The 17,159-nt window shown below is 51.0% G+C and overlaps 1 protein-coding gene across 1 annotated transcript; it reads right to left on the minus strand.

Annotated features, from left to right (window-relative positions):
• Window positions 1–1,742: 1,742 nt before the first annotated feature.
• Window positions 1,743–16,552, minus strand: LOC144159662 (uncharacterized). Its single transcript, XM_077691292.1, has 6 exons — window positions 16,525–16,552; window positions 15,324–15,421; window positions 12,595–12,934; window positions 11,431–11,829; window positions 9,341–9,975; window positions 1,743–2,470 (listed from the first exon to the last, which is right to left on the minus strand). Exons 1-6 carry the CDS (start codon window positions 16,550–16,552, stop codon window positions 1,841–1,843), a joined length of 2,130 nt encoding a protein of 709 aa, XP_077547418.1. The 3' UTR covers window positions 1,743–1,840.
• Window positions 16,553–17,159: the final 607 nt, after the last annotated feature.

The raw sequence follows: 17,159 nt of genomic DNA on the forward strand, positions 1-17,159 counted from the left end.
ATGAATGCTCCAGGATAGTGGCTGCAAAACCAGGAAAGGAGGACGCAAATACTGTAATAGCGCTTTTGAACAGAGAGATGTTTAATGGCGTAAAATGCGTTGTGTCTGACAATGGACCTGCTTTCAGGAGCCGAGCAATGATACGCTGGGCGGAAAGCAGAGGCATCACACTCAAGTTTGCAGCGCCATATCACCCGGCGGCTAATGGTCTTGCAGAACGGGCCATACGAGATATTAAACAGTACATCCACTTCTACCCTAACTTTCCCGGGGGTTGGAAGTGCTGTCTGGAGGCGGCGGTCACGCATCACAATCGGTCGCACACAAGTGCGCTGGGGTGCAGCCCTCAGTATGCAGCCTTTGGTAAGCCATCATACCTGCCCGCTGACGAGATCCTTGGTCTGACGACAAGGCTTAAACTTCAAGAAACGAAAAGGACAGTCGAGAGTGAAATGAAGTATAGGGAGACGATGAAACGTTTCTTCGACAGGCGCCACAACACGAGTATTCCGGCTATTTCTCCAGGCGATTTGGTCTTGGTGCGAAAAGGATGTGGCAACTCAAAAACCAGACCTATCGGGCCCTTCGAAGTTATCAAGACAGCATCTACCAATGGCGTTTTGAAGACCGTGTGGTACATGACGAGCAACGGGACTGTGGAAGTCGCGGCCATCAGCAACGTGGTTCCCTACACACAGAGGAAGGACGAAAACAGGGCCCCGGAGGGTGTGGAGAGCCGAAGACGACGAAGGCAGGACTAGGGGCAGGGGAAGAAGAGAAGGTTGAGGAACAGAATAAAAGGATGGTTCCCAAGTGAACAGCCTCGGATCATTACACCTCCCGCGCGCCGAGGGAAGATAAAGCTTCAGGCGCAGCCGATAGCCGGCGCGCGCAGCAACCTCCGAGTAAGGTCCCTAAAATTGCTAAGGTAGCGCCAACTGCTCCCTCCTTCTCCGCTGCCCTCCTCTTTTAACAGTGGATCGCACTGTACACCAGCATCGTGTAAACCGGTCGAGCAAGCCCTGCGTGCTCAGCATTAGCCCCATCAAATCGGCAGCGTGTAAACCTGTTGTATAGCGTTTACACCCCAAGCCAGCACATTTTGAGCAGGCAGCGCTGCTGTGGTATATGTTTCATCGCGCTTGCACCGCGATACAAGCTACATCGCTTGCAACACGGTCTCACAATTAGCTCGCTTGGTCGGTTATGAAATGCCTTCAGGTGGGTCCAAGGAATTTACATAATATTTTCGGGCATGTGTGTGTGAAGGTTTTCGGCGACTTGTAGCAACTACAATTAATCAGTTTTCAGTTCTGGCTATGGAATCCTTTCTTTCGGAATTGCGAACAGTACACCCCGATTTTTTTATTTGGGGATGCGATTTAGATGCTAAGTGGAAGTATCAGAGGCGACTTAAAGTCGAAGTGCAAGAAAACAAAAAGCTATCGTTTGTACGCGCGTTTTGCGTCACCTGCAACCGGCTAGTTTTCATTGACAAGAACGAGAAAAATGGCTCATGCTAGATAGGGACTTTTTGGGTGTAATACGGGGGCACGCAAGAAATGAAACAGCCTAAAGCCTACTCTGCCATTGTGGGAGAGCCACCTTCTTCTTCTTCTTCTTTTTTTTTTTTTGGAGTTGGAAGTGCACGTATACCCTTCTTATTAAATGATGTCCAAATATCGTTAGAACCCTGCCGACAGTTTTTTTTTCACTGACTCTGGTAACTTTGTGAGATAACAGAGAGATAATGAAGTGCTTCTACGAGCTACGTTTATTAGCTTCTTGCACAGCACTCTTGCTCGCCCCTCGGGACATGCCGAAGCCGCGGCGGAAGGCGTCAAAATCCGCGGCTGCCGTGGAATGAGTCGTGCAGCAGCTGCCTGTCGCGCACCTTGTGTCCGACGTAGGCGCAGACGCAGGCCACGGGCATCTCCTCGAGTTGGTCCACGTAGGTGCGGCCCACGCGGCGCATCAGGCTCACCGGCTTGCTGATCTCGAGGCAGCGGAAGCCGCTGCGCGTGCTGCACGGGCTGCCGGGGCACATGCACCGCACGCTGGTTAGCAGCCGGGGCAGCCGACGCCGGTCGAAGCTGGTGATGAAGCGGAACGGGCACGTGGCGCGGTCCTGCACGGCCGGGCTCGTCTCTAGCGGCACGCACCCGCGCTCGCGGAGGGTCAGCCCCTCGGCCACGCTTCCCGGGCGAGGCGTCACGCTGGTGCGGTTCGTGCGGGACAGCACCACCTTGACTTTGCGCAGGGCGGCGCGGCTGGGCGAGCGCTCGCGAGGCACAGGCGTCCTGGAGGAGGCGGACCGGGCGCGATCATACACCTGGAGGCTCGGGCGGCGGCGCTTGTGCGCCCGCCGTGGACTCTTGCAATCTGCGGCTGGCTCCGATGCCGTCCGTGCCGGCACCGCGGCCGCGGGAACGTCGTAGGTCCTGGGGTCGTAGGTAGAGGCCTCTGTTGCCTGCAAATGCGAAGTGAAGACATTTTCAAAAAGCTTCCTTGCCCTCTCGGGTTAAGAGAAAACATCCAAGTGCAAAAAGGCGCACGTTGCAGTGCACGTCATTGTTACATACAAAGCACAAGAACCGGTCGCAGCGAATAGTGCACCCTCTCCAAAATTTAACGACATCATGGGGATGTCGATCGATCAGTAAGTCGCCGCCTTATTACGTTAGCAAGCCGAGAAACAGGTGAGGGTGCACGCATGTACCTTCAGCCCTCTGCAGCGTGAACACAGTATGCGACGTTTTAGAGCGCAACGCTTCAGCGGCCGGGCCTGTGGTTTCGCGTCGTCCGCCGCCGTCGTCCCTTGATGTAACCGAGAGAGCGAGGACACCGAAGGGAGAGCGCAGGAGGAGAGTATGGCGAAAGTGTGAGGAGGAAGCGGTATGCTGCGAGTAGTGGGCGCAACGTTCTCGCGGCGACGACCCGATAAGAGATAAGAGAGAGTTTTAGCATAGCGGATAGCGTACGCTAACGCTACGGCGGCGGGTTACCGGGACTCGACTGCATTCTCGCGCGGGGACAGCGAGGAGGTCGAGCCTCGCAGGAACAAATGCGTGGGCTCAGCGAGGCATGGGAGCCCTCCCTGCGGAACGAACACACCGCCCCAGTCGTGTCCCGGCACCCACCGCCGTAGCGTCAGCATGCGCTAGCCGCTATGCTGAAACGCTCTAACGCCTGAGTAGCGCGCGCGGTCGTGCGTTCGCCGATGGCGCGATCCCTTCCTGAGAAGAAGGAAGTTCTTCGTCTGCCGCTACAGGTAAACAACTACCCGACCAGAGCCTCATCACCACCGAGGCCAGAATCCAGAGGAGCGCGCAGCCGAAGCTGAAGCTATCCGCTGTGGCCGAGAAGATTGTAGTTCGCGCTCCGCTCAAGTTTCTCTTTAATGAGTATCATAATAGTCAACCATTTTTTTTTTTCATTTGGCGTGCCACGCGACCCACACACGCTTTAATCTGCGAAGGCCGGATCACCGCTGTCCGAAAGCAGCGAAGCAGCGTGAGCTACAACCACTTGCCACCTTTGGTTCTACTTGTTCTTTCGTGGTTCTTATCTTACGCACAACCAGAGTTCTTCGAGGCTTCTATGGTCATGAAACTCCCGGCCAAGTGTCGTACGGGGACAAAGGCTACAGCGAGGGGCGCCACCGCAGATTGGAGGGCATCGGGCGGCCGAGATCGGCAGGCAGGAACGCAGTAGCAGCATTTCTTTCTCTATGGTAGCAGCCCGCCACTCACAAAATGATAAGTCCATTTGAGCGGCCCACGACACGTAAAGCGAAAGCGCACTGCTGATAAGGCGGCAAGCGTCTGTTTTATCTTACTCCGTGGTCCGTCCCCTGCCAAACGCGCTCTGACCACGCCCCCGGCTGTCCTCCGATCAACACCAGCGCCGCGGCGCGGTAGCGTACGAAGCTCTCCCATAGCGTGATGGCGAAGTTTCATGACTAGAAAGGCATTGAAGGACTCTGGCACAACGTAAAAGTTAGATAAGCAATGGCTTGCATTAGTATAAGTAAATACCCAGACATTGAAGCCAACCAGCCCGTTTGATTTATTTTCGACGTGCATCTGCGGAATTTCAAGGGGGCAACTCCTTCTCGTAAAAAAAAAAAAAAGGCGGAAATCAATTTCATGGCTCTGTTTGGCTTCTACAGGGGCCCAAGGAAGCAGGTTCGGTCCTGGCCTCGGCGGCCGTTTTTCTCATGGTGGCCAAAAATTAAAAAGCCCGTGTGTGAAGATTTGGGTTCACGTTAAGATCCCCGGTAGTCTAAACTGAACCGTAGCCACGGCGCGCCCCATAGAACTGATGTTGCTTCAGCACGTTTACCCCACATTTTTTTTGTTGTTCTACAGCAGCGCTTGGAAATGGTCTCTAACAAACTGGAAGCTAACACCGCTGGAATGATCCAGAATGATCCGCCGGAATGACTGCGGCGCCGGTGCGTGTGGACAGCGATTTAACTTACTATCCCGCATCACTGCGCCGCAGCAGTTCGGCTGGCCCCTTAGCAACGATGACGGAGGCGCGCACAAGGTAAGGCCCACCGTTAGGCCCAGGCATACGCGCATCTCCCCCGTGAGCTGCGTCGCCAGCAGTACGGTTAGCTCGACAGCGACGATGATGTCGTTGCTATTGGCGGAGACATGTTTGAGTGGCGCCCCTTGGCTCCTGACGTCAGCTTAAGGACTCGCGCCGCTGTCGTCTGCTACACTCCTACTGTGAGGGGAAGCAGTGCCTGTGCTAGAAATCGCCAGTTTTGATGTTTTAGTGCGTTTAAAAGAGTATTTCCAGTGATTCAGTTATTTTGCCAGCTTCTGACACCTCCGAATAATTTCAAGCTGTATCCCGCACAAGTTTGCAGCACAGGAGAGAGAGAACACCGTGCGTAACTCGTCCTTTCTAGCATATTTGCGAGGTCTCAGGGCTCCTCGATAAGTATTCAAAATGCGTGGGTTTCCCAAAAGTATTTTTCAGATGCTCTCATGAAAACTCAACAGTCTTATGATGACTCAACACCGCCACAGGCCCTAATTCTCTTTTATTATTATCATCAGATAAAGTTTCACTCCTGCTCCTCCTTTTTCCTCATCAGTCTAATGCTACGCACGAAGCAGCGGGCCCCTACACGGAAATAAAACGACTGTCTTCTATCTCTTAAGCTGTTAGCTTGTATCAGATTAATGTTTTTTTCTGTGCCCAACACATTAATTTTTCTTCACCGTCACAAACGTCTTATAAGGACATTTGGGGATGCTTGAGAGGCTCACAAAGTTCGTGTAGATTTTTTCTTGAGGCTGTATGGCCTACATTCCCTTCCTCTGAAATTGTCTTGCGTTATGGCAGCGTGCTTTCTTTATTCACATGCAAATGCAATGAGAAGGCTTGCTCTACGCCATCACGAAACGGCCCAGACAACGTTGTCCACAGTACTCGAAGGCGGCTTTTGTGCCGCAAATTTCTATCGTAACTCTAGTTATCATAACGAATCGACTCTCAACCCGAACAGTTATGACATAATTGCGGTGTTCAACGCTTAATATACTCGCTAACGAACGCAATAAATAAATATTATACGTGCCGGTTTCCCGTATAACAAGAATCGGAACCGATGAATATGTCCAAGCAGCTCTTTATTGTTTTTCAACCACTTCACGAGTAAAGAACAACTCCTGGTCCACTCGGGATGCCATTCCATGAATTGAAGAAAATTACTCTTACTCTCTTGTCCGGGGCTGAGGACCACGTCCACTAGCCAGCTCGATTTTACTGTTAAATAAAGCTTCCTCAGACAACGTTTTAGCTAGTATGCACCAACTAGCCCAAACCACCGGTCTAACGCAATTTTCTCCTCCTCCCCCTCTTTAGTGCAGGTCGGAAAAAACATAGCGTTACTGTATTTTTACTGTACACGTGACCAGCATGCGTGCCTGCGTGCGTGTGTGTGCGCGTGCGTGTGCGCGCGCGTGGGTGTGTGTTTGATGAAATGATGGAAACTTATGGAAACTGACTAGCACTAGCTCCTCTTCGTACTACCTTTTTATAAGGGCAGAAAAGCAATAATTAAAAATGGGTGGGTCCTTCCTTACTTTCTATGATTTGGTTTGCACCTGCAAATATCAGACGAGGTTGCAACCACGATTATTTCGGGGATGAAGTGGTTATGGCACCGTGTAGTGTATACGAGCACAGTAGCTCCGAACTATAATCCACGTTATTGGCATTGTACTTTATTGCTCAGGTTTTGCTGAACAAGCCTCCATACTGGTTAGTAACCTAGTATAAAACCAGCACGCGCCTATACTCACTGTTAGTTACTTGGAACTTAACCCACATTTTTTGCGTTCCATAGTGCAGGTCGGCATACTTTAATTCCATGGCAACGTAAAGTGATGTGATTCAATACTTGAGAGCGTTCGGCATGGTTGCGAAAACTGTTTTACCATCTCCTTACAAACGTTTACCGCGAATCCCAATGCCTTAATTATGCCAAAGCCGACAGCCCCGATGGCCTGGAATTAGTTTTCGTCTGGAATTTTTGCTGTTATCGAGTATTATCCGCTGTCTGTTCCCTTTGTTCGAAAGATTGGTGAATACAGAAGCTGACGCCTAGCTCGGACTCTTCGCGCTCCGCACAGGGCCGGCTTTGCAAGGAACGGGGTGACGCCAGCAATGTTTCTTCCGGAGCGGTGTCAAAAACCATACTTCAAATCACGCCTTGAGCCAGTGTATGCTATTTAAGTATTTTATTATGACAAAAAAATGACCGCGTATCTGCTCCTTTTCTTGCAAATGTCGACAAAATACGGTAGTCGACTGGCGCACCTGCAAAGTACATGCCTCCCTTCTCTTTCCCGCTCTCCTCTCATACTTTTCCTGTCCCGTCTCGTTCCTCCCAAGATGAAACGCTAAAGGTTTGCTCAAGTCAACTTAAATTAACCGCGTTCCACTGCTCCACGTCGGGTGCTGGATGCCATGGCGCTGCGGAGACGCGCGTAAATCGATGCACCCTACTACAACGTTTATCGAACCACGGTGCCCTACTACACGAGCGTTCCAAGCGGAACGTGGAACCTATCCAGTGGAACCTTTCGTTGCTGCTGCCGTTTGATTTCTTAAATGCTGCCAGGAGCTATAGTGGCGCGGGAAACAGCAGGGGAGGGTTTTGGCAGTTGATGTACTATTTCATTTGCTATCGCAAAAACGAAGCATCCGTGGATTTTCTAATAAACGAACACTGCAAATATCAGTTATGTATTGATTTTCTGCCATATATTTGCGTAATGTCCTGTACTTGTTCAAAAATGGTAACAAGTATGAACATTAACACCGGACTTAGACGTTTAGATTTGGATGTGGGTATATAAGACAATTGCTCAGCTTTTGTTTCACTTTGGCCGGGTGGCTGAATCGAGTCACAGTCAGACAGACGTGTAGCAGCACCGTTATGGACTGTATTAAGCAGGATGTTCGGACTCACACTTCGAATGACCACTCGTTCAAATGATGTGTTGGTGAATTTTCTGATGTGTGCTGGTGCTTTTGTTTTGTCAAGAAATCGTGGTGCTGCATGTCTTCGAGACCGGACGCAACAGGCAATGTTCCCACTGCTGTGGCGTGTCTCGTCGATTCTCATGAGTCACTTGGAGCACGAGTTTGCAGCTCTAGGAGAACAATCTTTTCTTTTGCACTGGTCTACGCGCTTTAAGTGGTCAGGAGCAACATCCTGAGTGTTTCGCTTGTGCCGTATTGAGGTCAGTATAGTTTAGGAACTCTTTCTGTTACCCTGGTAAACTATCGGTGAACTCGATCATTTTCTAATAGCTTGTTGCCCATCCCATACAATTGTTGTATGACCATGTTGCATGAAAACTGACTGAATAATTATATTTGTGGGGAAGCGCTGTTATTACTAGCCGCTGCGCCCTGATATGGGGGTTATAATAAATTCTCTTTTCACTCGACAGACAGACAGACAGACAGACAGACAGACAGACAGACAGACAGACAGACAGACAGACAGACAGACAGACAGACAGACAGACCAAAATTTCGGCGTTTAAGTAGCCCAAAAAAGGCTATCGTCTTTAAAAGTTACGCACACGGAAAATCTGTGGCGGACAAGCATCAAAAGTCAACTGAGCGCCAGAAAGAACATGGAGAGCGAACCCAAATGAAGCAGACGGCAAATGCGCGATCTCTAAGCCGACGTCACGGAGACGCGCTTCGCAGAGCCGCCCGTGGTCGCGCTCACCGACCATAGAGCTCCATGTCGCGTGGTAGCCAATGGAGACATCAGGCCTACGCGTAACCGCGTTCGGAGCCATATAATGAGTCCCAGTCAATGGGAACATACGGACGGTGGACGCACGCCTTCGCAGCCACATGACCCGTCGAAGCCAATGGGAACCTCAGACCGCCTCATACCTGCGTTTGCCGTTGATTGGAGACCCGCAAGCAACGGGTAAACTTGGGTCAGATACTTAGATACAAGTAGCGCAATGCACCAAGGATGCTTATGCATAGTTTTTTATGTATCTCGCGCTCAAAGTACGAGCTGTGCAAAGTAACGGAGGCGCAGTTACACATACGCAGCACGAGATGCTATTCCGACCAGCTAAACTTACCTTATACACGCGAGCTCCTCAAATTATAGTCAGAATTTAGATTGGTTCGCAACATATAACTGGCTGCCTTGTAATCAAGGAATCATTTCTTTTTATCTTAACTGATCCTTACATATTATACTGAAAATTTAATGACATTGCTCACAAAACAAATTGCTTACCTCGGTAGGCCTCCTGAAACATGATTATGTAACAGTCATAAAGACTGCCGGCTTCAGGTAGAGCGTAAAACATACTGTCATGCATCTTGTCACACTCCCTAAATGCTATTTAGCTCAAAAGCGTTCTAAGATGGCGACAGCAGGACTCTAGGCACTCAAACTCCACTCAGTGCACACATGTTGTGCACTTTGAGCCTACACTAAGCAGGACACACGTCGAGTGTGTATCGGGTAATGAACGTGCATCAAATTGGGTGGGAAATCTGCAAGATCCGACTGCTCCTAGTAAGTTCACGATGTGATGCATGATATTTTCCTGCAGGGCAAATGCGCAGGCCGCAGCCTTTCTTCATTACAACTAGGAATATGTAACTTCCGTTTTTGTGTTCTCAAACTACGCATATGTTACATTCATGCTACCAATGTATTTGTGCACAAGCACAACCCGGAAGTGCATAAACCCAAACGATACTACTGACTCCTCACGATAACGTCTACCGCCGGTCCAATTTTCTTCGCGATTATAATTATTCTTACCACGCCACCAGCCGCCGTCGTCTGGGCAGACGCGTTTGCTTTGTCTGCTTGAAAACTGCTGTCGGCGGGCTTTCGCCGCAGAAGGGCGAGCAGCGAGTACTGGTTTCCGCTCACGTTGGACACCTCTTCGTTAGTGTCCTCCGTCACGTCCGGCTCGGTGGCGAATGCTGATGCCCTGTCCCTCACCACAATGATTTGCGTCAACGGGGCTCCCTTGGGATCGGCGCTCCAAACTTCTTCCGAGCCGCTGACATTGTACTCGAGACTCACCGGCTCGTCCAGGGGCAGCAAAGCCGCCGGTACTGCGCTCACGTTCTCAACGGATGTGGCAACGACTAAGGACGTTGTGTTAACGACTTCCTCGCTAGCTGCGCACCACGTCCACGTCAGGAGCATCGGAACCAGGGCGCCGAAAGCGATCATGATGCGCCTAGGTCGGCCCGCCACAGACCTGCTGAAACTCGGCCGCGTTCCTTTCTTGGATCGAAACGGCGCGGCCTCTAGACAGGAGGGCGCCTTCTCTTCACACTGTTGCAAGCTGCTGGGGTCCCGACGGCACCTGACGTTGTCGGCGACTGCGGGCGGCGAAAGGAAATCCGCGCTGCCGCGACAGTCGGCGCCGCGCAACCTGAGAGCTTCCGACGAGAGGTGGAGGTTCTGAGGAGCCGACAGCAGCTAGCCGTAGACCGGACGACGTCAATATGGTATAGCCTTACGAGACCGACTGGAAGAGAACTGATCCACGTTATCCTTGCACTCGTCAATGGAAGAGTATACCCGCACACCAGCCAGAATTAATCGAATCGAGTTTATTTCCTTCGTAGAAATTTTATGCGGCGCAGATATTGCTTAATCGGTCAAGGTTTCCTGGCGTCGGCTTTTGGTGTCACACGTCTGAAGCCGAGCACAGCTCACGAGATCCCGCCCCGTAGCAACATAAAAAAATCAGAACCCTTCGACTCTGTGAAGAGGAAAGCCAATGAAGCTGTAGCTATGGTGGGTTTTGCAATGGTGTGGTTTCACCGTAGTGAATGTTTATATTATCATAATTGGCTATATTGGGTGAATAAAAAGACGTACACTCAAAGAGCGTTGTTGTCATTTTTATATTGTAACCATCGTAACCACAGCCTTGTGATCACTATGGTATACGGCGAGTGTTGTTGCACTGTGGTGATGTTGCTTGAGGCGGCAATGGCGGTGGCTGCACATTTTGCGGCAGCGGCGTCCCGTTGTTTTCGCGCGCATTTGCTCCACTGTGCGCGTCGATGCTCCTTCAATTCCCGATGTTCTTCCTCCAACCCGCCGTGGAGCCTAGTGGCTAAGACGCCGTGCTGCTCAGCCCAAATCCCAGCCGCGGCGGCCCCTTTTATGACGGAGGCGAAAGCGAAAACTCCGTGTGTTCGAAATTTTGGCGCACGTTAAAGATCCTCACGTGCTGAAAACTGATGCGGATCCTATACGGCGCGTTGTTGTGTGTGTGGTTTGAAGGAAAAGGGAAAGGAAGTGCAATGGGGGTGCGGCAGGGAGTTCTCCTGCGTACAACCCAGTGCGATGAAGGGGAAGTAGGGGGGAGTGAGAGGATAGAGGAGAGTGTTAAAAAGACAGAGAAAGCGAGAAGAAGGAATAAAAGATAAGGCCGAGTTAGTCCGGACACATCACTCATTATCACCATAGTCCGGGCTACAGCCGCTATATGAGGCCCGTCGTCTCCAGTTAATGTAGGGCGAAGACTTCCTGTTGGGTTGCCGAAGACCCCTGCGGGAATAGAAAGAAGGTCCTGCATGCCGGCGCAGGGAAGGCCTTGGCGCTGGAGCACTCGGCGGAGCTCTGCTCTCAGCGCCGCGTGGTGAGGGCAGAAGCAGAGTAGATGCTCCAGCATCACTTGTTGCCCACAGTCCGCACAAGTAGGCGAGTCCTTGCACCCTTGTCGGTGCAGACGCTGTGCCATCTTGCAGCAGTCAGGCCGCATGTGGGGCAGCAGGTAGCGGGCGTCCCTGCTGATGCGCGCAGGTAGCGGGCGCGGCGCCAGACCACTCAAAACCCGAGGGTCGGGGTGCATTGTCTGCACCATGCGGGCCAGGACGGGCCAGCCGACGTCAGGGACACCAGCCGGTAGGACTCGGACTCCGTTGTGGGCTGGCCGACCTTGAGGATCGGCGAATTGAGTACCACTAGCCAGGGTGGCAGTAGGACACCCGTCTGCCAGAACCAATTGAACAGGCGCAGAAAGGGCTCTAGCTGTGTGACGTCCAGGTTCCGCAGCGTCTGGTACGTAACCCCGCTCATTCCAGGAGCGCTCCTCCGCATAGGGCAGCGATTCAGGGCTCCCTGAAGTTCACGGAGCGTTTTGTGCATGAAGCAGAGGGACACCACATTGTCCTGGTGTGGGGCGCCGGGCGCCTCGTCCGGCGGGGCCGCAGAGTCTGGAGGAGGGGTTTGAGCGGCCCGAGCAAACTGGTCAGCGGTCAACTCCGCCAGAACCCTATCTGTGATGCCCAGGGATAGGGGGACATTTAGAAGGTGACGCCGACTGGGGGTGGTAGACCCAAGCAGGGCTTTAAAAATGCGCCAGGCTATGACCGGCTCCCTGCGTGAGTCCATGGACGAGCTCAGTGACTCCCAGCCCCGCTTGCGAAGTTGCCATGCCCGCCGCCGTTATTGGGTGTCTGCCCGCCGTTACTCCGTCCAGTCCTCTGGGCCCTTGCTTTGCATGGTCTTCCTCTGTAACTGGTTGCGTCGGGCTCGAAGCCGAAGCAGCTCCAGGTCCGGTAGGGACGTGCAGTGAGGTACCTCCCCCCGTACAGTGGCCCTGTCGGTGCTCCGCACGACTCCTCCAAGGAAGTCGACTTCCAGGTCCTCAGTGCATTTGGTCATTTCTTTGCGGAAGCCGACCTAGATAGTGACTGCATAAACCTTGGTGTCGGCTGGCTTGAGGTGGTTCCCCGGGGTGGCCAGGATGGGGTAGTGGTCAGACGTGCCACGACGACGGCAAGGGCGGACAAAGGTGGTGCTGCCGGTTTGCCACGTGCAGTCCGCAGGAGGTGAAAGTAGTGGTCCGACCATGCCACGACGACGAAAACGGCGTACGAAGGTAGGGATGCCGGTGTTGGCCACGGGCAGTCCGCAGGAGGTGAAGGCGTCCAGCAGCTCTCATCCCCTACGGCTGGCACGGTGGCTCCCCCCGGCCGAATGACGTGCGTTGAAATCGCCACACACTACGGCGTCCGAGCCCAGGTTTGCACGTAGCCGACACAGGGCCACGGCATCCCAAGGATTCTCAGGCCGGATGTAGACGCTGGCCATGGTGGTGTCCGTTGTCCCCATGCGTACCGTCACGGCGGCACGCTCCATGGGGCCGTCTGCAACTGGGGTCAGGTCAACAGGAGCGCTGTTGCGGGCGGCCTGTACACAGACGGCATACCCGCGACATCCCCGGTGGGTGTCTGGCGTCGTGACACCGTGTTTGCTACAGGATCTCAGGCGGCAGCTGGTGGCGCTGAGACGATACACGTAGCCCGACAGGCACGGGGAGTTGCCGTAGGCGTACACCTCCTGCAGCGCTAGCACGTCGAAGGACTCCCGCAGCAGGTGCTAAGATTTACCCCAAAACAAAAATTATAAGAGACAGCGCTACGTAACCTAATTATTACTGTCTCAACGCGTTTAATTTGTCAGAATACGTTAGGACACTCATCGGGAATCGTTTACAGAAAAAATACCGCATGACAGTAGAACGTTATTGCTTGTTGTAGAAAAGCATTGCTTTACGCCTGTAATAAGACTGGCAACGATCGTTGCCTAGTTGTTAAATGGTTTTTCAAAAAAACAAATATTGCGTGGCTGAATGACGAGGGACAGGAGGCTGCCAAAAACCTTCGCTCAGTATCACAACTGAATGCTGCTTTCCCGTTTTACAACAAGCTGCGACATACGCCTGAAAAATCACGCACTCCGTCTAACGACGACGATGGTTTAACGCAGAGCTTTCTCGTGAGGGTTTCCTTGGTTGCCGTCTGGGTTTGGATTTTGACTCGCAGACTGTTCGGACTTTGACGTGTTGAGCTTTGCATTTCATCCGTATGCAGTGTCGTCTTTTGATCGCAGAGGCTTTGACTTTGACCCTTCCCCATTATGTTTCGCACAAAGAGAGCTTCGCGTTCAATCATCGTCGTCGTTAGACGGAGGGCTGGATGATTTTTTTGTTTAATTTTGCACGTCCATGCACCCCTCTCCAAATTCAAACTTCTTCTAGCCTGCCGGAAATGCATCTGTGCTGTAGGACTCGGGCTGACGCACCTCTATTTGAGGCAACTAGTCACGTGTTTTTGGTTTCTTTACAAGGGATTACGAAGCACGACACGATTTTTTAGGCACTTGGCAAAAAATGTTTACGCATTAAAAAACACAGGCTGACGTTAACACTCTGCCACATTTTTTAACTATCGTTGCCTGCCTTTATTCAGCACAGGTGTCTTGGGTGCTTTTTTGCCTTCTCGCAATGTTACTCTTCGAGTATATTTTGCATTGTTATTTAGGGTACCTTTTACTGCGTAAGTGCTCAGGTTTTTTTTTCTGCCTTCTCCCAGACCTTTGCGTAACTAAATTGGTCTTAACTGTTTTTTTGCGCTTACACTGCTTTGCATTGTTGTTGTTATTGCACTTTTTAATGGAAAGGAAGGCCTGATAGCCAGTGGAGGAAGGAGGGAAGGGTGGTTAAGTCCATATGGAGGTCGTCTTGAAGACGGATCATTTATACAGCGTGAAGACCGCGACTAAATGGCCCTATTATGACGCTTTTCGTGGAAAAATAGATAATGTCACAGATGGTGTCGTGCGACAGTGATATGGGGTCAATAAAAGTTCTGGTGTCGTGATGAGTAGTAAATGTACGAAAGCGAGAAATTTTCGTGCAGTTCCAAATAACGTGGTTGAGATCGGCTGTGGCGGGTGGTGAGAGATAGGGATACTGCGAGGAGTTCTGTGGATAATACCATTTTCTTATCATGTCTGGTGCAGTACACGTGTTTAAGAATTTGTTCAGGAAGATTTCTTCTGGTCGGGTTAAGGTGGGGAGGGAATAAGGTGGCCTTGTTAAAGACCCTTCACTGCGTAAATGCTGAGGTTGTGTTTTTTTTTCACTCTTGTGTGAGATTTAATTGGCGTTGGAAGGTGTTTTTTTCGCGTTCCCGCCGTTTTATTCTTTGGGTTATATTTTATGTTTTTGTTTAAAGGAACCCTCGCTACGTGGATGCTGAGATTGTGCTTCTGCTTGTTGTTGAATTCTTGTCTGTTCTGTGGTATTAAGTTTGTGCAAGTGTTTTTTTTTTTGTTACGGACATGCAGAGTTATTTTTTAAGTATATTTTGTATTGTTTTTGTTGGAAGCCCTTCACTACGTGAATGCAGAAGCGTGCCGCGGTTTTCTCCTCTCTTGGTGGTACGATTCGGCTAGCCTTTTCGACGTTGCGGGCTGATTCCGTACCTAACACTACCCCTCTTTATTGCCTATTCATTCATGAGGGCATTTGAAATAAATAAATAATTAAACACATAAATAAATAAATAGACAAATAAATAAAAATAAATAAATAAATAAATTTTAACGCTAAATGTTACAATGCTAAATAATAAAGACTTTACTTGGCATCAAGGATACACGATGCAGGAGACCTGCAGGAAACGCTGGCGTGATGCCAGCTTGACAAGGCCGCAGGCCCCCTCCCCCCTATTATGTTAAATATTATGTTAAATATTGCTATGATACATTCTAAATGCTAAATATTACTGCGCACGAACGACCATGCGTATCATCAAAAACGACGCACGACGATATGTGCCATCGGAGTTTGCCATTTACGAGCTCTTGAGTCTCACTTAGATGGCCATAGTTCCACTCCAGGGTAAGTGGCACTATTATGCAAGGAGAGAGATAGAGAGAGAAAACACTTTATTCAAGAGCCCGGTTAAGTTCGTTCGGTGACCGACAGCCGCAGCCTGCCGGTGACCATGGCAGCTCTTTCCGCGAGACTCTTCAGGGTCTGCAAGTCCGAGCTGCCCAGCGCTTTCTCCCAGAGCTCATCTGAGGGGATCAAGGGAAAGGGGTCTTCCGAGCATGCCCATATGAGATGGGCGACTGTGTCCTTCGCACCACACGCAGGGCAATTAGGTGACAGATATAAATTCGGGTGAATATGGTGCAGTATGGAGCGACATGGCAGCGTGTTCGTCTGTAGTAGGCGCCACAGACGTCCTTCGGCATTAGTAAGGTCCCGATGTTCGGGCGGATACATTCGGTGGGAGAGGCGGTAGTGTGCGGTGATTTCTTTATAGCTTAATAAGCTGTCTCGGGCTGATCGGGCTCCGTGTAAGGGGACGAGGCTTGGTCCTGCTCGGGTCGTGAGCTCTCGAGCTGCTTGGTTGACCACCTCATTACCCCCCAACCTTGTATGGGCAGGAGTCCAGATCATTTTTTTCGGTGTTAGGAGGATTTTGTACGAGAATTGTAAGTGCCTGCGGAGAAATAGTCCCTTTGGCGAAGTTTTTGATGGCCGTTTTCGAATCTGAAATTATGATAGCAGGGGTCGGCCGGTGAGCTAGTGCCAGCGCAACAGCCGCGTCTTTTGCCATTGCCGGATTGCGGCTGCGTACGGTAAGGGAATTGATGGGTGGAGTTGCGAGGAGAGAGAAAGAATGCCTTCCGTACTAACGCTGCCCACTTCCGTCATAACTGGGCACTCTCATTAGGCCACCTGACTACCGCTTCCTCTTGTCTGCGGACAGCTTCGCAGCTTTGACACGTATCCGTGCGTTACTTGTTGCCCTTTCCCCACCCAACCCTATCTAAATACGTGTGTATTTTTCGATTGCTTTCTCATGAATCTATAAATCTATCCTTTTTTTTTTGTTTTGTTTTTGGGGCCATATCACATTTTGCGAGCTGCTATTTCCTCCTTGAAGAACACGCAGGGGTGGGCTTTGCAACCAAACACGCAGCCTGGGCATTCTCTTCCGACAAACAGACATGGAGCGCATTCTGCTAATCCGGGAATCCTGCTGCCAAGGCGATAGCGAAACTCTGTAGTGTTGCTCTCGGGTATGGCTGAAGACAGGGTTAAACGATTGACTATTTTTATTTCGAAGCAGGAAGCCGTCTCCCGCGTCTTGCAGTCATAATCGTCTGACCGCTTGGCTCCTGACGACCCGCCGCCATGTGATACCTTTCTTACATATACGACAGAACCGAAATTAATTTAGAAAGGGCAGAGGTAGCCGGCAGGCCTCCAACATAAGGAAGGGGCGCTAAGAAATCCGCTTTTGCTGCAGGGGCTCCAGCTAAATAAATGAGTTCTGTAGCGCCACACAGGAGGATCTTAGAGCTTCCAGAGTTAAGCCATGAAGCAAGCGAGTTCTACGGCACTCAGAAACAAAGGCGTGCTAGGAAGAAACGCTCCTTCAGTCAGCTTAGGTTTAAGGTGTTATGTCACCATGCAAAGCCAGTCGAACGGCTCCCCTTGTTACGTATGACGAGGCTGTGTTTGTGTTTTTGTTTTTTAGAAATGAACCAAACCCACAAATCGGAACTAAGTCGGGTGAAACTGTAGTGACAAGAAAAACTCGGCAACTTTCCCACAGAAAACAGGTTGCCAAAAAACTGGTCAGATAACGCCCGGCAAACATGTACGCAGATGGTATTTTGTATAAAAAATGAGCCAGATCCTGCTGCGGCACGAATCAAAATTAGCCAAATCCATTTGCCGAATGGGAGTTTGCTTTTGGTGTGACGGTTCTGACTGTTTTGTGGGGGGTTTTACTAGTTT

Source organism: Haemaphysalis longicornis, unplaced genomic scaffold (assembly GCF_048455015.1).
Source record: "Haemaphysalis longicornis isolate Haplotype H1 unplaced genomic scaffold, Haemaphysalis longicornis Haplotype H1 scaffold_1, whole genome shotgun sequence".
NCBI lineage: Eukaryota > Metazoa > Arthropoda > Arachnida > Ixodida > Ixodidae > Haemaphysalis > Haemaphysalis longicornis.

Excerpts from the sequence above, each read along its gene's own strand:
- LOC144159662 (XM_077691292.1), bottom strand. The coding sequence starts at position 16,552 with ATGGCGGCGGGTCGTCAGGAGCCAAGCG. Across the intron at positions 11,830-12,594 it reads TTGGGATGCCGTGGCCCTGT|ATAGGGTTCTGGCGGAGTTG; the intron begins GTCGGCTACGTG and ends TGGGCATCACAG. Across the intron at positions 2,471-9,340 it reads CGACGGCGGCTGGTGGCGTG|GCAACAGAGGCCTCTACCTA; the intron begins GTAAGAATAATT and ends TCGCATTTGCAG.